Genomic DNA, 22,851 nt, shown 5'->3' on the forward strand with positions numbered 1-22,851 from the left:
ACAAACTCTCATCATCCTTCATCTTCTTATGCTTTTTTCATTTTAACTTCGTTTTTTATCATCCTCATCCTCATCTTCATCTCATTGATGAGGATGAAGGAGGTAAAGATTACTATTATTGTGTAATTGGATCATTTTTTTTCTGGTAAAATGATTTGTGGACAAAAATCAAGCTACAATAATGAAGATGATGAGGATGAAGATGAAGATGAAGATAACCCCATGGTGTTGATGCTTTTTGATAAGGTCACAGCCTCCAAATTGATCTTCCCATTTACTGAACAGCATAAACTCAATCATTTTCCTTGTTCATCATCTTTTCCTTTTCCTTTTTATTTTCATCCTTCATCAATATCCTTCCCCTTAAATATCATTATCATCATCATCTACTTTCCTCCTCCTCATCCACCCACAACCTTTTACACCGCCATCAATATTGTCCAATTGTGTCAGTTATACAATATGATTAAACCAATTTACTCAATTGTAATTGTAATTGTTATCCTTTTATCATGAATCGATAACAATTGATGATCAACAAAAATGAACTCGAAAAAAATATCACATTGACTTAGGATGTGGGATGATGGGCGTTAATCAAAGGTTTCATCCTCATCCTCATCACTTACCATTATCATCCTATCATCCCAGTTGATATTAATTTCTTTACCATTCAAAGGACTGACAGTTTATATCACCAGGAGTTTTTATCATCATGATCAACATGAGAATAAGTTATCATCTTTGTTTCATTGCTCTTTGGGTGATTCCGAGTTTGGGTGTGTCAACGTGCTGATAAAAGCGGATGTGATCTGATTAGTTAGAAAACAATCGTTACAATATTAAAATTTCATTTTCTTCTCTTCGAAAAGGAAATTCAAACTCAGGAGGAGATGAGAAAATCTCTTATTCTAATTAATGTGTTACCTGGATCATCAACAATCAAAGTTAATTTAGTATTTTAATTTCTGCCCATTGTCCAGGAGTTAATTTCCTGTTCTCTAGCAATATGAGCACATATTGTAATCAATTTTCAATCAAATTAATGATAAATAATTTTACCTTTTTCTTCAACAATTTAATCAACGAATTGACGTTTCCTATAAAATAGAAATGATAACTTTTCCTCTCTTCTCTCTCTCTCAGTTTTCATCCCAATGATTGGTCAAGGATGAAGATGAACATGTTATTTATTTACCTTAAATATAATAACGAGTGAACGTGTTATCGTTTTCTTGACAAATCTTGTACATTAGAAATCAAAAGAAACCATCTAATCAACCTTAGTGCCTCTGAGGACTGAGACTTTTACTTCATCATCTTCATCATCATCTTTTTTGGATGAGAGAATCAATTGAGAAGATAAAAAAAAGACATGAAAAGATAAACAGTTAAGTTAATGAATTAACTTGATCATCAAGGTTATAGATTGAGTATCATCATCATCATCCGCTGGTTCAAAGGTTGGTGATAAATTGTTGGTTCCAAAGGTAAAATAAACACAATCATTGGCTTATCGATAGAGTTGGTTAAAGGTTAATTGTTGTAAAGTTAATTTCTGTCTTGTTAAATTGAGAGGCCACTGTGTTTCTTTGTTGATTCATTATTGGTTTTCCTCTGTTCATTTGATTGTAATGAAAAATATTTCTATCCAATATAATTTGAATTAGCTCATTAAAATGGTGATTACTTGTTTTTGATTATCCAAAATCAGTGGTTGATGAAACAGCAATTGCATTTGGAGATTTTCACAATCATTTTCTTGGTGATTTTATGTTTACTTTTCCTGATGATTAATCTAATGGGTTTTGTTTTCCAAATGACCTTTGGTATAGGTAACCAACATAATAGAAAAGGTTAATAAATAAAAAGGAGAGAAGGTCATATCAGTGTGAGAATGTGTAGATTGGTGTGTGTGATTAAATGTGGATAAAAGGCACAATCAAGTCGTAAGAAGTGTAATTAGACAAAATCAATTATGATTAAATCTTTTCTCTCATGTTATCACAATTCGAGAATCATTTCTATCCATTTTTAATGATTAGATTTTGTTTCTCTTCATGTGTCTTTTTATCTTCTTTGTTGTTGATTCCATAATTGATGATCATCATTGTTTCATGGTCTTTGTTGTTGTTTTGTAAATCTAAATGTGGGTGTGATGATGATGGTTTGATGACAATGCTTGATTAGTACAGATGATTGTGACCATTTGATGGAATCCTTAATGTATGAGAATCGACTGATAAACAATAGAGGCTCATCATTATCGGGAAAATAGTCTATTAAATGATTTGGATCATCATTTACCATATGCTTTTCGATGGACTATTTAAAACAGTAATCGAAAAGAAATTAGTTTTTCTCTCTTTCTGGTTTCCTGTGATTTTCAGTCCATCACAATTTGACAATGAGTTTGATTATTGAAGCGAAGATGAGATCAATCTTGAGGTCAATCTCTCTCTCTCCTTGATATCCAAGTTATGATTTGTTGATAGACTGATAGAAGCCCAGGTGACTTGATTACCTCCTTTTCTCGTAGTTCTCTATGTTTACAGTTGATTAGTAATACTGACGAGATTCTAAATTGTAATAGATGGAGAAATGCTTGAAATTAAGTGTCAATTATTATAATAGATTAACAAATCAAGTTAATTATAAAGTAGCAGTGATGATAAGTCTCGTCCCTTGAATGGTAATAAAATGTTGGCGGTTAAATTTTTGTTCCAATCAAAAAGTAATGGGTAATTTTGTCACTCAATCAAGAATAACAATTGTTTTGATTTACGATGAAGATAAGAAAAAGTAAAAGATTCTATCTCTTTCTTGTTGATTGCTTATCATTGGAAAATACTCATGTAAGCCTATCAAACTGAATTCAAGTTCTCTGAGAGAACACCAAAATTCATGGGAAAATCAAACCTCATTGTTGTAATTTCTGAAAGATTGACTGTGTAGTTGTTGTTCTTGTTGTTGTTTATATTGATGATATTGTTTCATCTCCTGATGATGATAATGGTGATGCTAATGATGGTAGCAAGTAATAACTTTGATGATGATGGTGGTGGTGGTGATGGTGGGAGGCTGGCGGATGCTCTAGTTAATGGTTTTGTTTTCGCTGTTATCAATTAAGGTAACAAACTATTGCTGTAAAAATATGGTCACTTTTTGTTTGTATGTTTGTTTCCTTGATTATCTGTTTCTCCCTCTAAATCCGTTTGAGATCCACTGGTGTTAAGATGCTTTTAAAAAACAAAACGATTCTCCTTCGAAGGTGATTAACAAGATGATGATCCATCTTAACTTTGGAATCAGCTTACAACATATTTGGACTTTTTAATCTTATCAAGTTTCTTATATAAAAGGTTATTTAAACCTTCAAGCTCGCCAATTTTGGCTTCTACTTCTCGAAGCTTTTTTATTTTATCCATTAAATCAACCATTGGGTGAGTGAGAGAGACAAACACATGAAAGATGAGAAAAGATAGGAAAGAGAAAAAAAGAAAAGAAAAAAACATTGATTAGTTATTGGTAAAGTTAATTAGAAATCAACAGTCTCATGTAAGTAAAACCTAATCACTTGATAATCTTGGTTTCTATCAAGTTAAGAATACCTTGTTTACATTACCTTTAAACAATTTAATCTTTGATTAACTGAGAAATAGAAAATCCTAATTAATTTGGTCAAGTGAAAACCGTTAAAAAGGTTCACATTTTTAACTATTTTTTTTTCTACAGAAAAACAATCAGCCTTCAACTGACAATCAAATTAAAACGAACCAAGTTAATCATTGTCACGTAAAAGGTATCAAATTAGAATTAACACTTTTCTTTTTGGTTTGATTGATTAAGTTAAATTAGAAATCAAGGTTGAATTAAATTAAATAGAAATCAATTGTGTTTAAAGATGAATGAGATTGAAAAGTTAAATTAAAAATCGTACAATAAAATTGATGGAATAAGTGTCGCCATCTTTGGAATAAAAGGACTACTAATATTTGAGAATTTTTTTCTTTCAAATTCAAAAATTGTTCTTGAAGAAAAATGTAAACAAAGATGAAAATTTGTTCTAAATTCTTACTAAGTAATTAGTTCTTGATGATTGATTTATTGATTTGAGAATATTTAAGATACCAGTTGGAGTTATTTCTCACCTGTCGTAATGATTGACGTTTCTTCTTGTTCAATGTAACTTCCGATTTCTCAGAATTTTGGTGATTCCTTTTCAATTGGTCAAGTTCCTTTTCAAGGTAAGTTAATTTTTCTTTTAATCTTTTGATTTCTTCTCCAGTGATACTTAATTTATCTCGATATTCTTTCAATAGTCGAATGTTTTCCTCTGGAAGGGTAAAAAAGAAATTATTCACATATTATATCAAAAATGGAGAATGGAACAAAAAAACCAAAGAAATTCAATGTTGGTCAAGTAAAGTACAACTAAAGGATCAAATGAATAATCTGAAGAAATTACAACGTTCAGGATTCTCTTGTCGATCAAATTTCCTCTATGGTTACATTTTACCCTGTTAATTCATTTTGATGTGTTTCCCCTGAGCCTACTGATTAGATGCTGTAAATAAGCGTGATACTCAACTGTTCAAATGAGACATATGATAAGGAGCATCAACGTACTTGAATTGTTTCATCAGCCTACACTATTTTCCAGTTATTAACCATAATAATAATAACCTAAGCTTGTCAACATTAGAAGCAAATAGTTAACATACTTTAATATCAGTTCTTTAAATAGATTGTAAATCTGTGCCATCAACATTTTCTATCAAAACAAATCATTCCTTAATCATGGCTCATCTTTGATTATATAAGCTCCATATCAGTGTAACTCTCACCTCTTATCCTCTTGATCACCACGAAAGCTGAAAATTTTCAAAAAGACTTGCATCATTGACTATTGTTGTTTAATCAACATTCACAACTCAAATTTGACATTCTTTTTGTCTCAATAGTTTCAACATCACCCTGAAAATTTCATTTTATCTATGGAATCAATGTCTTTCTGTTAACGTTCAGCTCTATTGGTGATGAGGAAAAGAAAACTTTCTAACAGCTCGATTTCTCCTTTTCTTAAGTGTTCATATCTTGATTGTTGCACTTTTCACGAAACATTTATCATCTTATTTCAATTTTTTACTCACGTTGGGTTTCTAATTCTTCAGCATCAGATACTCGATATGATTCGGTAAAAATTTTCTCCTCCAAATTTGAATTATTTTTACGTTTCTCTTCAACCTCTTCCCTTAATCTTTCTGCTGTTCTTTTTAAATCCATTCTTTCACTAATTATACTCTTTAATTGTTCCTCCAATGTAGATTGGTCATATTGGTTAAAAAAGTTGATCACAAATTGATCTATTGGATTGGAAGGATCGTTTATTAAAACCATCGATGGAATCGGTTTATTGTATCCAGAATCAACTTCATCCTCAGTATCATCACCATCCTCTTTATCATCATGAGGAGAAATAGTTTTTATATCACAAATTGAACGGAATGGCCTTAATTGTAGGTAACTGAGGCCGTTTTTCTGCATAAACAATTAGAGATCAAAATACAATCAAAATCTCTTTTCTTTTCTTTCCAGATTCTTATCCTAAATCCAATCATCGGATAGTCTTACCTCGAATAAATCATCTCTTTGGTTAATACAATGATCCATGAAGACACAGGAATCCTTAAGTTTAGCATGATCTCGTTTCAATAAATCATAAGTCTATTAAGAAGAAGAGGATTGGAAATGATTAATCAATTGGTGATCACTAGAAAGTCTAAAGCGATGGAAGATTTGATTGATTACCCTCGTTTTTTCTCTAAGTAATCGACGACCATGTAAATAATCATCTTCCAATGTGTTAAACTCTTCTCGTAAATTTTCCCCCTCGAAGGAATAAGTGTGACGTTCGTTGTCCAAGAGGGTGTTGGCCAGTAGAACTCGTCGATATCTCTCTTCAATATCATTCGAAGCTTCATCCATCTGATTCTAAAAAGATAAACAATGAAAAAGAAATGGAATCAATAGTTAATTTAAAAACAATCGAACAATGAAACAAAAGGTTCAATGAGCAGACAATTCGTACTCTTTTACGTTTCCTGGTGAATCGATGACTCAGAGATTGACTCAAAATTCCAAGAAGATTAGAATCGAAGAGACAACAGAAAATAAGCATTTTCGAAAAATTGAACATTTTCACTCTTCACTTTTCTTTCCAATCCTTTGGATGATCAACAATCAGTGTCAACACTTTAGCTAAACAATCTTGGTCTGTGATCAAAAATCTCAATCTCAATGATGATCAATTATGTAAGTCAATGTCATAATCATCATTTTCATCAATTGATTTACAAATTTAATCACTAATTCACTTTTCTCTGTATCCAATAATAGTCGACAAAGAAACTCCCATTGGCCAATCAAACGTGATCAATTTAAATTGTGACAAATGATTTAAACCAATAGGAAACACCAGTAATCAGAGAAAGTGAGATTTTGATAATTACCTGGAAATTTTCAGGGAATCCTTCGTCTTCTATGTTAATTAACTTGGAATAATCTTCATTTTCATCTTCATCATCATCATCACCATAATCCTGGTCCTCCTTTTGATATAAAATGATGATGATAAAAGTTAATGATGAAATAAAGATGATCAAAAATGATGGAAGAGGCGAAAAAAGGGAAATTGAAACGAAAAGAAATTAATTTAAGCTTACATATGGAACATTCTGTTTACATTCTGTATTTCGGGTTTGCTGACAATTAGCAAATTTTTTGCTTCGCTCAATCAACAGCGAAACAAAGAGACACTAAAATTTAATTAGATTTACATTGTTTTCTTTCCTCTAGGTGACCTTAATTGTAATGGTGAAAATTATCAAAAATGATGAGGCTGGTGAACTAAATTAAAGGAGGAAGAGACAAAAGGAAACAGGATAAAGTCATGAAAGGGAAAATGATTGGTATTCTAAACCTACACAATCAACATTTAACGACCACAATTAAATCAATAAACAATCGGGACAAAATGGATCAGATTGACTAATTTTGCTGATGAAAACTGCCGAAAGCTCAATATGGAGAAACACTAATTAAACTGGAAGCATCATAAAGATACTAGATGAAAACATCAACACGGAAATGAGAGGAAAATGAAAAGCCAATTAAAGAGATACAAATATTATCTCCATGGTTCAATTAGATTACATGATTACTGTTAATTGTAATGGAAACATGAGGCCATGACATCGGGATTGAATTTTGATCGGATCAAGTGATTAAATTGTCTCTTACCGATTGATGATGGTGATGATGATCTAATGATGTGGAATCAATACGATTAATTGCTGTGGATCGATCAATTTCTGGAGAAACTTCTTTTTCCAATTCTTTAATCTCTTCTCCAACTTGTTGCATTTTATAACGAAATGAAGGTGATCTTCCCAAAGAGATGAGATTAACAGTTGATGAGGATGAAGATGATGATGCAAATGATGATGAATTTGATGCTGTTGGGGTGGCAGAAGACAATGATGAGGAAGGTGATGAAGTTGAGGTTGTTGATACAGATGATCTGTTACGAGCTCGTTGTCGTAACGATTCACGTACCTGTGTTGAAGAAACCAAATTAACTTTAATTGTGATTCATGGGAACTCTCAATGTACACACTGGATTGTTTCAAACTGATTATAATCAAATTAATTCAGTTACTGGTTTGCCTGTCATTTGGTGTTGATTATAAACAAAGGAAAATACAGAAAACAGCTAATTCATTGTTCATTTGTAGTTAATTGTGATGATTATAATTATACAATGAATCGGCAAAAAACGCAATGATTTACTATTCATAATCAACTAATTAGTAAACTAATCAACTAAATTAAGTTAGTTATTTTTTTTGAATTATATCGTTACGTTGATTAAACGTTATTTTATTTTTTAAACAAATTAACTAATTACTGGTTATCAAAATTATCCACAACTGTAGCTAATAAGTTTTAATTGTGATTATTTTTCATTGTTTTTGCTAAATCAATAGCTGATCAAATCCTTTGATGATTAGTTTGAAAAAAGGAATTCACTTAATTTAGATTGTGTAATAGTTATTAATTGTTTTTGTTAATTGCAACAATTAAATTTGCAAATTCCTCTGGTTTAACTTTCCTGTTAATTTCCACTTTCCAATAATGGAAGCAACTGAATTTATTAATAGCAATCAAAGAGTTTAATGTAATCAGTACAATGATCAACGTTTGTTTCAATTATCTTGATTATCATCAACATCATTAAGATTAACAGTTAACAATTTAGTTACAATTGAGATGAAAAAATTTCATTCAAATTGTTTCATTTTGAATGTAATTTACTTAATTTCTGGATTCAGGCCGATCAACAATTTAGATTTCATGATTAAGTGAACAAAAATTCAGGAATTAATCCAATTCTTTGGTAATTTCAAGCCTCGTTGTTAATTCAAATAAATGACTGATTAAATTATGATTAAGTGTATTTTTAGACTAACGAAATCATTTGATTACTTAATTGTTGATTTGTTTACAGTCTTTCAAAAAGTTCACAATCAAATCAATATAAACAATAAACATGATCAATCAATGATTAATATTATAACCAGGATTAAATAATATTACTTAATCATAATGATCAGGCTAAATTGTGACAAGTATCATTTTGTTTCCTCCTAATTGTTTGATTTAATTCCTCCATCAAAATCAAAAGGTTGATTGTCAAACCATTTCAATGTAGAGGGAAATTGATTGCTAAGAAGTTGATTGTAATCATAACAATTTTGATTATTTAATTGTGGTTATCCTGGTAAAAGTATTAACTAATCAATTGTTAACTCAAAACAATTTAGTCAGCAATTCATCAACTTGATCAGAGTCAATTAATTATCTTAATGAAGCAACAATTGTGCTTCTAATTAATGAGCTGAATTAATGAGAGTGTGTAAACTAAATCAGGTTACACAATTTAGAAAAGTAAAATAATCAAGTTAATCAGTTTTCTTAATTCAGACAATCGATGCGTCTCTAATTGTGATTCTACCAGGAAAACTAATTGTTGGCAAGTAAGAAGCAATTAATTAGAATCGGGCAATCGATACCCGAATTGAAAATAACAAAGGAAACAACAATTAACTGATCAAAATGATTTACTGATTCTGTTGATTGGATAAACATATTGAATGGATCAATGATCTGAGTTGAAGTTCAGTTTTTGTTTATTATCGTTAAAATAATAAACAGTTAATGGTAATTATTATTAGATTTGGTTAATGTTTTCTGTTGTTATTGCAGCAATTAACTAACTAACTCGAAGAAAAAACAAAATTAAAGTTGATTGTTGTTTTTTAAATGATTAACAAGATGTAGAGGGGAAATTCAAGTGAGAAATCAATATAATCAACCTTGGACAATTAATTATTACCTCGTAATTGTTGGCAGAGTCGAGTTTAAATGATACAAAAGTTAATCATTAACTATTGACATTTAGATTATTAGATTGACGTTAATCAACCACAACAATTAACTATGATAACCTTTTGATAATCCAAGTAGCACTTTCAGTGAGTTACTAAATATTGGAAGGGAGATTGACCTAATCTAATTACAATTTGATTGTGATTAACTGAAACTGATTTTCACAATTAACCAAAAATTTAATTTTTCAACAATTAAGTTTAATTACTTACCAAGAATCTTGGTGATGCATCTCGACAATCTCGATGTCGATATTCACGAAAATTACGAATATACAATAAAATTGGAACTAAATTATCCATTGATTGATTAGTTAATTCATCTGGTTAATTGTGTCTAACTGTTAATCTGATCCTTTAATCTCCTCTCTCTGTCTTTCTCTTTCTTAAATCTACTCAATTAGCTGATTGTCGATTAATCCATGGTAACTGATGAATGGAACACAATTAACTATGGAAACTTTTACACAACAGAACAATAAAAATAGTAAACAAATTGGTTTAGATTATTGAGGAACCAGAGTTTTAATCATGATTATCAAAAATAAAACAATTAAGGTAGAGAAAGAATAACAATTTAAAATAATAATTTAAGGTGATTGTGGTTGGTTAATTAAAGGTAATCATTTGAATGAGGAACCACAATCACATGGAATTGAGAGGAAAATGTTAGTTGGTAATCTTATTGTTGTTTATACAAATGTAAAAATTTTCAATGCAAATAACGGTTTAGTTTGTGGAGCAAAGATTCATTGGGATGATGATGATGAAGACGAAGATGATGATGATGATGATGATGATGATGATGATCCATTCATAAGAGAGAAAGAAAGAGAAAATTATCAACAAGAAAGAGAAGTTAACACTGCGTGTGACTCTTAGTTGTTTGAGTTTTTGCTCTTTCTCTCTCTGGATAAGACATTCCTTTGGATCTAATTTTGAATAGATGAGGATGATGAAGAAGATGAGGATGAGAGAGATAAAGATGAAAAGGAAAGAGAATAGATGGAGATGATTTCGTCTTTCATCTTCTCTTTCTCTCTCTTTCCATTGCATGTTCTGCATACGGATTCATATTACTTTCGAATTGCTATTTACATCATGTCAAGGCGTTTCGTCTAAAGATGCGACTCTTTCGACTCATCATCGTTTTCCTCATCCTTATCATCTTTTATCTTCTTCTCCTTCTGATGTTCTCTTTTCTCTTCATCATCTCGAATATTTTGACACAGAAAGAAAAGGAGAAAAAATCAAGTAGATGAAATTAAAGAAGCGACATTAAAGTGATAACCATTAGGCCGAGACCGACGGAGGCGAGATAGAAAGTGACCCAAGTGGACAGGAAGAAGAGAACCAGAATCACCATGAGAAGATTAACTCGAACTACATGTTTAATCCCTGGACATTTGGATCGATTGATTCCAAACAATTTATCGATCAATTTTACACAATTGATTCTTGTATTTTCCTCCACGAACAAAGTTGACACTGGAACCATTTTGTAAGAGTTTCAATGTTTCAATACGAAGATTGAGAAAACGTTGATTGTTGATTGTTGATTGTGAGATATGAAGAGTAGACAATTTGAAACTGGTTACTTGTTGTTCAGTAAATTGTTGACTGTTGATTGTTAATTTAACAGTATCAGTTGTTCACAGTTGATGGATTTGACAATAAATGTAAATGGTGATGAATTGTTGTTGGCTAAATGTATCAACCAAATTGTCAAATGAAAACAGTTGAAGATGAAAATTAAGGTTATGATTAAGATGAAGACTTTACTCCAATCGAATCAACAATTTAACTGATTGTTACAATTACTTTACACTTGAATTTATTTAGATCTAAGGTCACATTGAGACAGAGAGATTATGATCAATACTAATAATGTAAATTTCTATCAAACAGGTAAACTTGAAGAAAAGAAAACAATTGATGATAAATGTTCAATTTTATTGATATTCTTTTCTACTTTTAACTAATATTTTTCATCTTCTCTCTTTTTCTTGTATTGTTGATCTTCTCGTTGGTTGGTTACTATTCAAGTCTCCGCCTTAATTGTGATTCTAAAGGTAAAGTAGAAGTTGATTACAATCAACTGATTCTCTTCCAATCCTTTTCGTGTAATCATTTCGTTGGTGTCTCCAGATGACTCATTTCTCTCTCAAACCAGTTTACCTTTTTAGATTACTCACTTTTAGGCCTTTATCTTATCTCCATCTTCATCTTCATCTTCATTTTCATCTTCATCACCTTCATCTCCAACAATGAGCCCAATCGATTGAGGACAAAGTTAAATGGCTTCAAGGTCAAGGTTTTGGGGTCACCACTCTCTCGCCGCCATGTTAACCCTTTTTTTATCTTTTCCATTTCGATTTTAATTGTTTTCCTAATCTGTTCCCGATTCCAGTTTTAATCTCATCTACCTGTTGATCTTTTAATCTTTACTTTTTGTTAACCGATTTCAAGAGCTTTAACCTCACCTTGTTTCCCAAATTGTTTGTGATACGATTCACTTTTGACTGATTAGATGAGAAAAGGTTAATCATTTGATTGAAAGTGTTGAGTTAATTTAGTTTGGATGTTATGATGATGATGATGGTTAATTGAGTCTCTTGTAATTAAGACTCATCTTGATTGAGGAAAAAGTTTGATTTATAGCTCGACAAATGAATTGGTTTGATTTAAAGGCGATCAATTGAAAGTTGGCAAAAAGAAAACAATTAGTAATTGATTAAGTAGCCTTGTGATAATATTCACTAGAAATTAATTGTAGTTTTGATTGACAATTAAGTGAAACAGGTTAGTTAGATTTGGAATCGATTACATAAACAAGATGATGATTAACATGATTCGATAATCAAATTGATGAAAAGCAATTATCGTTTCTCTCAATTAAATCACTAATGATGTTTATCTAAATTAATTCCCTGATGATGAACACTGATTAGATTAATCACTAGAAGTTTATGATTACTTCTCATTGATACAATTAAGTTATTCCAACGTAATTCTGGTTTATCATGGATTTTACACATTTTACAGAAAATTTGGTTTTCCTGTTTACATTTCGGTTAATCCGGTTAATTGTTGAATTTTTATCCTTTTGATTTGCCCCAACGAGATTTTCCTTACCAACGGAAATAATTATAACCTGATGTTGAACTTGAAATAGTCAAACAAGGTCAGAGATTACTATTGATGGAATTGATTGTTTTGTAAATTCTGTTCAATCAGGTAATCTCCATTTCTCTTCCTCTCTCACCAATAAGGAAGGTTTTTATTGGCAAAAGATAATCAAATATTAATAATCTCTAATGTTGCTATTTCAGGAGATGATTGTTATTGCTGTTTTCCAATTTTCTTTCTTGTCATTGACTGAGTTCAATTGTATTTTTCACGGCCATTTTTTCAACAGGTAATGAACAATAATTAGTCAATCTAGTCAAGTGAGAGAGAAAGAGTTTAAAGACTCAAAGGCCAATGAGCTTACATTGTGAACGAACAGAATTTGAACATGTTGACATTTATCCACTCACGATGTTGACGATTCAAAATGGAGGTTATTTTAACGATAGAAATCTCATCTTTTGTTCCAATTCGAACATCCGGAAAGACGATAGACCGGAATACGACAGGTAAATGGAGAAAAAGGTGAAAACGAATGAATGAAAGAAGAAAATAATCGAGAACAAAAAAAAACATGGAAAATAAAAGCGATGAAAACACGAGAATAATTTTCTTCAAATATTCGATTCAATTGGATTAATTAATTAGATTCGACGATTAATTGACTAATTGTAAAGATCGAAAAGAAAGAGAACTAAGAGAATATGGAAAATGAGAGAATTTAGAAAATCGATTTATTCGATTGGATCGATGAACTGTTTCGATTTATTGACAATTAGAAAAATCGTTCGAATGAAAGTCTCTTTGTGGTGACGTCTAGTGTCAGTTTATCGAAACCTCGTGAGGTTGTTGATTTTGTTTCTTACTTGCTGAAAGTGCATATTAGTTTGATTATCTCTGTTTCTTTTTGTTACTGTTTTATCGGTTTAATTAAAATGGCCAGTAACGGTGAGGAGACCAATGCTGATCGAAATGTTGAAATTTGGAAGATCAAAAAGTTGATCAAGAGTTTGGAAGCTGCCAGAGGGTGAGATTGCCACGTACATTATCATTTAGATACACTGAGAACAATATTCTATATAATATGTCTGACTGTTTTTCTTTTCTTTTTTTCTCTCTTTTCTTTGCTTCTCTAATTCCATTGCATCACCTGGTAGGAATGGAACCAGCATGATTTCACTTATTATACCACCAAAGGATCAAATATCTCGAGTTAGTAAAATGCTGGCTGATGAATTTGGAACAGCATCAAATATTAAAAGTCGAGTTAATCGTTTATCCGTTTTGGGTGCCATCACATCAGTCCAACAGCGTCTTAAACTTTATACCAGAGTACCTACAAATGGTCTAGTTATCTATTGTGGAACTATTGTAACAGATGAAGGGAAGGAGAAGAAAGTTAATATTGACTTTGAACCATTTAAACCAATTAACACATCATTGTACCTCTGTGATAATAAATTCCATACCGAGGCCTTATCGGCGCTTCTCGCAGATGATAATAAGTTTGGTTTCATTGTAATGGATGGTAATGGAGCCCTTTTTGGTACATTACAAGGAAATGCAAGGGACGTTCTTCATAAATTTACCGTAGATTTACCTAAGAAACATGGTAAGTTATTGATATTTTCTTGTTTCAATAACGATCACATGGTAAATCTCATAAGTTGTGAAATACAAAATCTCATATCATCACAATTTTATCACAGGAAATGAGATAATGGGAGTTACAAGTGAACAATTTTCCCTTCTGATCACTTACTCATTCCTATTTTTATATTTTTCTCTTTTCTCCTCCAGGTCGTGGTGGTCAATCTGCGCTACGTTTTGCTCGATTGCGTATGGAAAAACGTCACAACTATGTAAGAAAAGTGGCCGAGGTTGCTACTCAACTTTATATTAGCAATGATAAGGTCAATATAGCTGGTTTAATTCTAGCTGGTTCGGCTGATTTTAAAACGGAATTAAGTCAATCGGATATGTTTGATCCGGTAAGTTATTAACATCTACAGCTTGATTTACGAAATGTTCATCTTACTAATCATCTAAACTCTTTAATTATTATTATTTTCAGAGGCTACAAGCAAAAATTTTAAAATTAGTCGATGTTTCTTACGGCGGAGAGAATGGGTTCAATCAAGCAATAGAATTGTCAGCTGAAGTATTATCAAATGTCAAATTTATCCAAGAAAAGAAGCTCATTGGTAAGTTTACTGATTTCATCATCTCCAAATCGAATTGTCGAAAAAAGAATGAAATTCTGTTTGTTTAAATACGTTCTGATATTTATATTGTTGTTTATCTTTTTTTTCCCTACTCCTAGGACGTTATTTTGATGAAATTTCTCAAGAGACTGGAAAATATTGTTTTGGTATTGAGGATACGCTAAAAGGATTGGAAATGGGATCAGTTGAAATTCTGATCGCCTGGGAAAATTTAGATATCATGCGATATAATCTTAAGAATAATACAACGGGAGAAGAAAAGATTTTACACTTAACCCCTGTCCAAGAAAGGGATAAATCACATTTCGTCGATAGAGAAACTGGAGTAGAATTAGAATTAGTAGAATCTATGCCGCTATTGGAATGGTTAGCCAACAATTACAAACAATTTGGTGCAACCTTAGAAATAATTACCGATAGGTCTCAGGAAGGATCACAATTTGTCAAAGGATTTGGAGGAATCGGAGGTATGTGGACATTAATATTTATGAGAGAGCAACAAAAATCGTCAGTCATTTTTACCATACAAAATGAGGTGCTGGTTGTGTAGCCTCTTTAACTCTCTGCCTGTTTAGCTACTACTCTCTCCGTGTTTTTTGCACAACAACCTACATTAAATTGCGCAATTTAACAATAAATGAGTAACTATAACAGTGAAAATGATAACATATTAACCAGTTTGTTTTACCAACAGGTTTTCTCTCAATCTCTTTGCTCGATTTACTTTTTGTTTCTCAACTCATTATGTTCATCTAATGTTAATCTTTTTCTACTTTTTCTTACTTTCTCCAGGTTTACTTCGATACAGAGTGGACTTTTTAAGCTTAGAAATAGGTGATGAAGATTTGGAAGATTTTGACCTGGACGATCTATAAACAACTAACAATCAGCAAGGAGCAAAAATGGATTGAAACCCCTGAAAACAGAAAAAACCACTAAAATCAAAAGGACAAAACTAACAACCGATCGTCAAAGATTTTCCACTAAAAATCCACTAAAGTACCAACAAAAAACATACACGAAGTGAAAGATTCAAAAGGAGAAATTTAATAAACGGCTGTCAGAGAAACTTCTCTCTGTTACGATAATTTAATTTAAATTAACTTCTTTTCTTTGTGTCCATTTTATTTCAACCTAACGGTCATTTATCAATTAATCATGGCTCGTATTTCGTTTCGATTACATTATACGAGAGAGAAAAAAAAAGGTAATTTGATAATAAAATTATTCTATTAACAAAATATCTTTACCACCTAAAAGTAATCATTCAAAGGAGAAACTTAATTGTTGCATTAATCAAATTTCCAATGATAGAATGATAGTTATGACTATTTTCCATCAATTGGAATCATAATCAAGTTGCATCAAAAGAAAAAACCTTCCATCGATAGTAAAGATTAAACTTTTCTCAATTGATTGTATCGATTTCAATCAATTCAATTGAGACATAACATGAGATAAAAACTCTAATTATCTTTACTATAAGATAGTAATTTCCATTAATTAATCGACTAATTTTTTCAATTGCGATTTATTGTCTAATCAAAAAGAGTAAACAAAGATTATCAATCAAAGGTGGAGAATGTTAATCATCAAATCACCCGAATAGACACTTTTTCTAATGATTAAAGTTCCTATCGAATGACAATCCAACTGTTGATTGTAAACTAATGGCAACAATTAACACGCTTCTCATTTGAATGACATGCTTTTCCTGGTTCTCTGAGCCTGACAACGTTTTTCCCTCCCATTCATTAGATAAACAGTTTCGGTAACCAAGAGGATCTTTTGTTTATTTTGTTTTCTCATTCACATGTTATTCAGTTTTATCATTTTCTATGGGAATTGATTAACTTCTGGTCTTCTCAATGAAGATAATTAGCAACTAAAAGGTAATTATGTTTACAATCGTGTTTTCTGTTTTCGAAATGTCCTTCCATTCATTAACCTTTTTTTCATTCTTTTCCTTTTATTTTATTAGCTTCAAATTAGGTGATTCTGTTTTCTATCAAAGTGATGATGTTGATTGTTACGGATTCTTGACCAAGTGATTTTTTCACCTTTACTATTATTACCTTATGGTTCTGGTATGAGTTTTATACTCCTTCATCTTAAGGATCTCACTTGATTGTAAGAGATTTAAAAGCAATCAACTCTGAAGAGCGTTGTGACTCTGCAATTTAATTTGATTTCCTTTATTAACCAATTTCCTTTTCTTCTTGTTTCTTCTGTTAATTGTGTAGCTGATTGAGAGAGAACCTGTTTGGTTGTGATCTCTTTTTGTCTTCAATTTGGTGATCGCCGTTGGTGTGACTTGGATTCTCATCCTCATCTTATTCTCATCTGTTTGGTGCGTTTTTTGTTTACACGCGAGTTATGGATAATATTGAGAATGTTATTCGACTGATTGGTTCGACTTATGGACAACAAGCGTTCAATTCGATCGCAACTCGTGAGAAACAGATTAGTGAACTTTTGTCGAAAAGACGATCGCCGATTGAAGCCTGGGATGAGATGAACATCGAACTGTTATTGCAAAGATTATCCTTGATGGAGAGTAATAATTTCCTTCATAATTGTGGAATTGGTGAAAGAGAATCAAGATTTTTCTCTTCGATTGTCGCTCGTCGACATTTCAACATGGGTCATGGAATGGAAGGTCAGGAGATATCAGTGAAATCCAACCTAAAGCTGCTGGTTCATCGTTGGTCAACATTCTGGCCAATAACCTTGTTCTGGGTGAGAAAAGGTTTAACTGGTTATTTGTGTTCGTGTGATAATTAGTGGTCAAGTTTAATTATATCGGTTAATTGTTTTCTCTTGTCTCGTCATGATCTCTCTTAGATATCCTCAAAAAGGTTGGAACTCCCAATACAAAAAGTGCTCTTATTGTCCCATTAGCAACTGGAATGAGTTTGACACTTTGTTTACTTACTTTCAAACAATCTCGACCTGAAGGCAAATTCGTGATTTGGCCTCGGATTGACCAAAAATCTTGTTTCAAATCAATTATAACCGCGGGTTTGATCCCATTGATTGTTGAGAATGTTAAAAAAGGCGATTCATTAGCAACCGATATTGATGAAGTATCTAAATTGATTGAGAAACATGGACCCGACAAAATTGTCGCTATTATGTCAACAACATCTTCATTTGCTCCACGAATTCCCGATGACTTGATTGGACTGTCCAAACTCGCTGCCTCACACGAAATACCTCATTTAGTTAACAACGCTTATGGAATAGCATCAACCAAATGCATGTCACTTATTGATCAAGCCTCACGCTCAGGTCGTGTTGACATTTATATCCAAAGTACGGACAAAAATTTCCTGGTTCCTGTTGGTGGGGCCATTATTGCGGGATTTGATTCAACCATTGTCAACAAGATCAGCAGCAATTATCCAGGTAGAGGATCAGCTGTACCATCAATGGATATTTTGATAACAATACTACATTTAGGACTCAACGGATACCAAAAGCACCTTAAAGAAAGACGAGTACAAATGGACTACCTTGTGGAACAATTAAAATTAGTGGCCTCACAATTTGGAGAACGGGTTTTAGAGACTCGAGAAAATAAAATCTCAGTCGCAATGACATTGGACAACTTTTCTCAGCCCGATGGCAAAGAGACCGCCATTGGGTCAATGTTATTCGTTCGCGGTGTTTCCGGAGCTCGAGTTATCGCCGCCAATAGTTCAACCAAAAATATATCGGGCTACAAATTCACCAATTGGTGTTCACATTGTAACAATTATGGTCACTCATATTTAACCGCTGCCGCTGGACTCGGTGTAACCAAAGATGATATCGATAGTTTTGTTAAACGATTGAAAAATTTACTCACTGATTTGTATCAAAAATCAACTCAGAAATCAAAATAATATTTCAAAAAAGAGGAAATAAATTATTTCAAAGATGAAGATGAATTTGATTCTTTGCCAATTCTTAGGCTTCGCTTGTTGTATCTAAATTTAGATTAAACCGGAAAAAATTACTGAATGGAATCTTAATCCTCACATTTAATTGTATTCTTTTTTCTCAAGTAATCTAATCCTTAATCATTGTAATCCAACAATTTAAATTATTCCTTTCCCTTGATAACTATGAGATCAACATATTCCCGTTACATTGTATCCACACTTTGGCTCATAATTTATATTCATTCAGGTTTGTTGGTTTAATTGATTTTCTGTTGATTGTGTCTTCATGTCTTTTTGTTAATTATCATCTATTTAGGATCATCTTTGGATAAAGTGTTTTCTGCTTATACAACTGAAGCTTTTTTCCTAACAATTAACGATGGACAATTTGGAGAAACGATTAACTCACCCGATCCATTTGAATTCATACCAACAATCAAAGGTTTTCCTGATCTACCAAATTGGATTAACTATCGATTTCCAAATGGATCTAAATTTGCATATCTCTATGGAACACCAAAGTCCCCTGGCAATTTCACCATCGAAGTGATTGCAATCAACAAACGCTCTTACGATACTTATCAAGATACAATTCGAATTCAAGTTTCGCCTCGAGAAAGTGAGTAATCTAATTGCTGAGAATTGTTGAATTAACTTGCTTTCTACTTATCATTAAAATCGTATTTTTATTAATTTCTCTTTAGATTTGGCTCTTTACGAATTACAGTTTAAATTGACTAATCTCAATTTAGAAAATATTTTTAATCAAGAAAGATTAACTGAATTACTGACAATTTATCGAGATTTACTTTGGAAGGAATCGAAGGACATTTATTTCACCAAGATCGTTTCTCCTCGAGATTTAGGTGGACAATTACCTGCAAGTCCTAAAGAGAAAGAAGGGTAAATCTAATTAATCCAGTTAATTGTTGATAATCTTTTAATTTATTCTTTTATTTTTTTGGTAATATTTAGAGTAATCATAAGAATTGGAAGTACTAATAATTTCTCGCGAGATTTACTTGATTTAGAGCGAGAAGTTGAGCCAATTAAGAATCGAGACCCTTGTCCATCTCGATATAAGTTCACTCGATTCGAACATTTTTTTCGAAACAAAAAGTTCTTTTGTGATTGGTGCAGTTTTAAGATGATTAAAGTAAGTCACAATTTCCATTAATCTGCTAATCCGAAAGCCACTAATTTCTTAGTATTAATGTAATGAAAAAAATTCCTTCTCATTCATTTCTCTTTCTCTTTCTCTTTCTCTAACAAGGATTATCGTGCTAATTGAATGCTAATCTTAATTGTCCACTTTTGGTCATTAATTGTGAAGCTGATTTTCAATTTTCTGTCTCTTTATAATAGGAACCAATTGTCCATCAGATTGATGACATAATATTAATCAATTTAGACAACAATATAACTCTATCCCCAATTAGACCAATTTGGCCTGATAATGAGACAATTTTAATTCCAATGTCAATAATCAGTTTTAATTATCGTAATTATCAAGATGATCTATTGTATTGTATTTACATTCCACTTGGTGTTTGCTTAATTGTTGCAATCCTTTTATTACCAATGTTATTTACCAAAGATACAATTGATCCAGTTGAGCTAATTGAACCTGAGTAAGTAAACTATTTTTTGTTGATCAGTGACAATTAAATCTAATTATTATCCAATTTTTAATTTTTCCATTTACCAGATTAACTAAATACAAATCAATTGAAAGAGCCACTTCTCAACTTCGTGAATTACCATATCCACAATTAACTAAATCATCACCATTACAATCAACTGTATCTACACTTCCAAGATGAAGCCTCCAGTTATTAACAATCAATCATTTAATTACTCAAGTTTACCTCGATTAGAGCATCGGAAACAATCAACAATTAGTGTACAAGTTTCATTAGTTTGATTTGATGATTAAAAACAAATTATAACGATCAGATTGTAATTCAATTACTGGTGAATCCCATGAGAGGTTAATTGTTGCCAGCACCAGGTGACACTAGAAATCATTTGAATTGTCAACAATTAACTTGGTAAATGTTGTTGACTCTGAAATGTTGATTAACATATTCTAATGTTGATTCAATTTAAATTAACGATGGTCATTAGATTGTCTTATGAGACTCTGATTAACTTAATGATCTTTATGGTAATTTATTCAACGGTCACTTCCGTTGGATTTTTTTTTTCACCTGAGTTTCTTATTCATCTAAGAGTTAATTGTAAATACAACTGATGGCTGAATATGTTAATCATGGTACAGATGATTAACTTAATCGTAATTATTAATATCTACTTATCATAACTGTTAAGGTTATTGATTCAAGTTAATCATGTAAATTTATCACAAAGGAACAAATATTATTTGGTGAAAGTTTTTTTCCTTCATCAATCAAGATTAACATTACGATTTGTGTTTAATTAGTTGATTGTTCATGATCAACGAAAACGTTGATTCTGATTAACATTGAAAGTTAATCTACTTTTCTTGATCATCAGAATCACAATTTGATTGGAAAACTTTTTCTCTCATTCTAACTTAACATTGATTAGATTTCTAATTTTTAAATCATTTTTTTTTCTGACACACAAACAATTAGATTAATTTGATTTCTTTTCCAAACCTTTTAATAACAAATAGTATCAATTCCGTTGATTGATATTAATGATAATACAATCGATAATCAATAATAACAATTAACCAGAGTAAAATTGTGTCATTCCAACAAATGGAAATTAATAATTCATATAATTGTAAACAATTTAATTAGCTCAAATTGGATTAATTATTTAACAAAATTGCGAACTAGAAAAAAGATCAACATTGAAAAGTTAATCTTCTTTCAGCCAAATAATTAACTCTAATTACTGAGAACCGTTTTTTTTTCATCTAATGAAATGGAAAAAAAAATTTAATCAATTATTGATTATCATCTATTTTTGAATTGTTATAATTAAATTATCAATCTTGATCTTTTAAGTACTGAAATAATGAGGTAAAAATAGTGAAAGGTATTGAACTTGAGTTCGGATTCATGAATAATCAGAGCTCATGAATTACAATCAATATCTTGAGAAATAGCAAAGGTAACAATTTAATCGTAGTTTTAACATATCAACCTATTAACAATTCACATAGATAATCAAGGTAAATGTCAAAGTATCCAAAGAATCAGAATCAATAATTAACTAAGATTATGTCCCATGGAGGCCTCAGGCAAAGGTCAGTGAACTTGATTGTTACCTTATTATTATCTCAACTTTAATCAATCATCTGAAAATGAGATTAAAATTTTCTCTTTTTTTCTCAAATATAATATAATAGAATTAACTTCTAGGGCGTGGGCATTATTCATGATAATCTTCAATCCAAGTTATCATGTTATCACTCCATGGATATGAAACAAAGTTCAAGCTTATAACCTATTCAGATTCTTCAATAATATTAAAAAATTCTCATGTTTTCACTCATCTATTGCGCTTTTTTCACCCTGAATATTATTCATTTGTCTGTAATAACCACAATTGACTGAACTTTTATCGAGATTTGTCCCTAATCTCACGAATAATTTGGTTAGAATTTTTTTTAAAGATATAATATCACAAACCATTGACTTTCTGTATTGGTTTTATGGCAACAATGAAACTTTTTATGGCGTTTCTGTTTCCATGATTAATTTAATAGTTGACCCAATTTCTGACCATTACCTTCATGTAAATATCATTGGGTTAACACACCTTAGCAATATTATTGTCCTTTAATTGTTTGTTGATCATCATTTCTGCTGTACATCAGTTAATTGTTATCGATTTTTGGTTTATTGAAATTTTCTTTTTTCCTTTTTCTATCCTCCCCCCTTTGTTTAACGATGACCAATGGTCATCAATTTGGTTTATTTTGATTTGAACTCCATCAAATGTGATCTGATGGTAGATGTGATCAATAACGGTGACCATTTGACGACCAAAGCCTCTCGGTAGGTGGTATCTAAATTTAAGAGGATTTAGATTGTTGATTTAAAATGACCAATTTAGATTGTGATT

The 22,851-nt window shown here is 31.3% G+C and overlaps 4 protein-coding genes and 1 long non-coding RNA gene across 11 annotated transcripts; 4 read left to right on the plus strand and 1 right to left on the minus strand.

Moving 5' to 3' along the window:
- Window positions 1–1,172: 1,172 nt before the first annotated feature.
- Window positions 1,173–13,252, minus strand: LOC128396527 (leucine-rich repeat flightless-interacting protein 2-like). 3 transcript variants are annotated; one of them, XM_053357121.1, is made up of 9 exons: window positions 13,049–13,252; window positions 9,723–12,950; window positions 7,303–7,617; window positions 6,513–6,611; window positions 5,812–5,994; window positions 5,635–5,727; window positions 5,154–5,541; window positions 4,152–4,336; window positions 1,173–3,410 (listed from the first exon to the last, which is right to left on the minus strand). In XM_053357121.1, exons 2-9 carry the CDS (start codon window positions 9,810–9,812, stop codon window positions 3,309–3,311), a joined length of 1,455 nt encoding a protein of 484 aa, XP_053213096.1. In that variant the 5' UTR covers window positions 9,813–12,950; window positions 13,049–13,252; the 3' UTR covers window positions 1,173–3,308. The 3 variants fall into 3 exon arrangements, with proteins under 3 accessions (XP_053213096.1, XP_053213099.1, XP_053213097.1); XM_053357124.1 differs by having other exon boundaries at window positions 9,723–12,674; window positions 13,049–13,251; XM_053357122.1 differs by having other exon boundaries at window positions 9,723–12,674; window positions 13,003–13,251.
- On the plus strand, window positions 4,107–7,308 carry LOC128396532 (uncharacterized). 5 transcript variants are annotated; one of them, XR_008326806.1, is made up of 6 exons: window positions 4,107–4,247; window positions 4,323–5,197; window positions 5,328–5,523; window positions 5,599–6,315; window positions 6,400–6,759; window positions 6,859–7,308. It is a non-coding gene; the product is annotated as an uncharacterized LOC128396532 (long non-coding RNA). The 5 variants fall into 5 exon arrangements; XR_008326804.1 differs by having other exon boundaries at window positions 4,323–4,836; window positions 5,088–5,197; window positions 6,400–7,308; XR_008326805.1 differs by having other exon boundaries at window positions 4,323–4,569; window positions 5,088–5,197; window positions 6,400–7,308.
- Window positions 13,253–13,459: 207 nt separating the features above from the next.
- LOC128396530 (eukaryotic peptide chain release factor subunit 1) lies at window positions 13,460–15,966 on the plus strand. Its single transcript, XM_053357126.1, has 6 exons — window positions 13,460–13,665; window positions 13,796–14,250; window positions 14,439–14,629; window positions 14,713–14,842; window positions 14,962–15,330; window positions 15,656–15,966. Exons 1-6 carry the CDS (start codon window positions 13,574–13,576, stop codon window positions 15,736–15,738), a joined length of 1,320 nt encoding a protein of 439 aa, XP_053213101.1. The 5' UTR covers window positions 13,460–13,573; the 3' UTR covers window positions 15,739–15,966.
- Window positions 15,967–17,001: 1,035 nt separating this feature from the next.
- On the plus strand, window positions 17,002–18,789 carry LOC128396529 (O-phosphoseryl-tRNA(Sec) selenium transferase-like). The gene is given in 3 exon segments (XM_053357125.1): window positions 17,002–17,513; window positions 17,516–17,602; window positions 17,708–18,789. Coding segments are annotated over 3 exon segments (1,404 nt in total). The 5' UTR covers window positions 17,002–17,239; the 3' UTR covers window positions 18,751–18,789.
- Window positions 18,790–18,793: 4 nt separating this feature from the next.
- Window positions 18,794–20,989, plus strand: LOC128396531 (epsilon-sarcoglycan-like). The gene is given in 7 exon segments (XM_053357127.1): window positions 18,794–19,036; window positions 19,106–19,408; window positions 19,494–19,692; window positions 19,765–19,945; window positions 20,155–20,420; window positions 20,498–20,588; window positions 20,591–20,989. Coding segments are annotated over 7 exon segments (1,227 nt in total). The 5' UTR covers window positions 18,794–18,972; the 3' UTR covers window positions 20,714–20,989.
- Window positions 20,990–22,851: the final 1,862 nt, after the last annotated feature.

Source organism: Panonychus citri, unplaced genomic scaffold (assembly GCF_014898815.1).
Source record: "Panonychus citri isolate SS breed McGregor unplaced genomic scaffold, ASM1489881v1 Contig00144, whole genome shotgun sequence".
Taxonomy (NCBI): Eukaryota; Metazoa; Arthropoda; class Arachnida; order Trombidiformes; family Tetranychidae; genus Panonychus; species Panonychus citri.

Excerpts from the sequence above, each read along its gene's own strand:
- LOC128396527 (XM_053357121.1), bottom strand. The coding sequence starts at position 9,812 with ATGGATAATTTAGTTCCAATTTTATTGTATATTCGTAATTTTCGTGAA. Across the intron at positions 5,995-6,512 it reads GATTCCCTGAAAATTTCCAG|AATCAGATGGATGAAGCTTC; the intron begins GTAATTATCAAA and ends TTATCTTTTTAG. Across the intron at positions 5,728-5,811 it reads TACTTAGAGAAAAAACGAGG|ACTTATGATTTATTGAAACG; the intron begins GTAATCAATCAA and ends TCTTCTTAATAG.
- LOC128396530 (XM_053357126.1), top strand. The coding sequence starts at position 13,574 with ATGGCCAGTAACGGTGAGGAGACCAATGCTGATCGAAATGTTGAAATT. Across the intron at positions 14,630-14,712 it reads AATCGGATATGTTTGATCCG|AGGCTACAAGCAAAAATTTT; the intron begins GTAAGTTATTAA and ends TATTATTTTCAG. Across the intron at positions 15,331-15,655 it reads AGGATTTGGAGGAATCGGAG|GTTTACTTCGATACAGAGTG; the intron begins GTATGTGGACAT and ends TACTTTCTCCAG.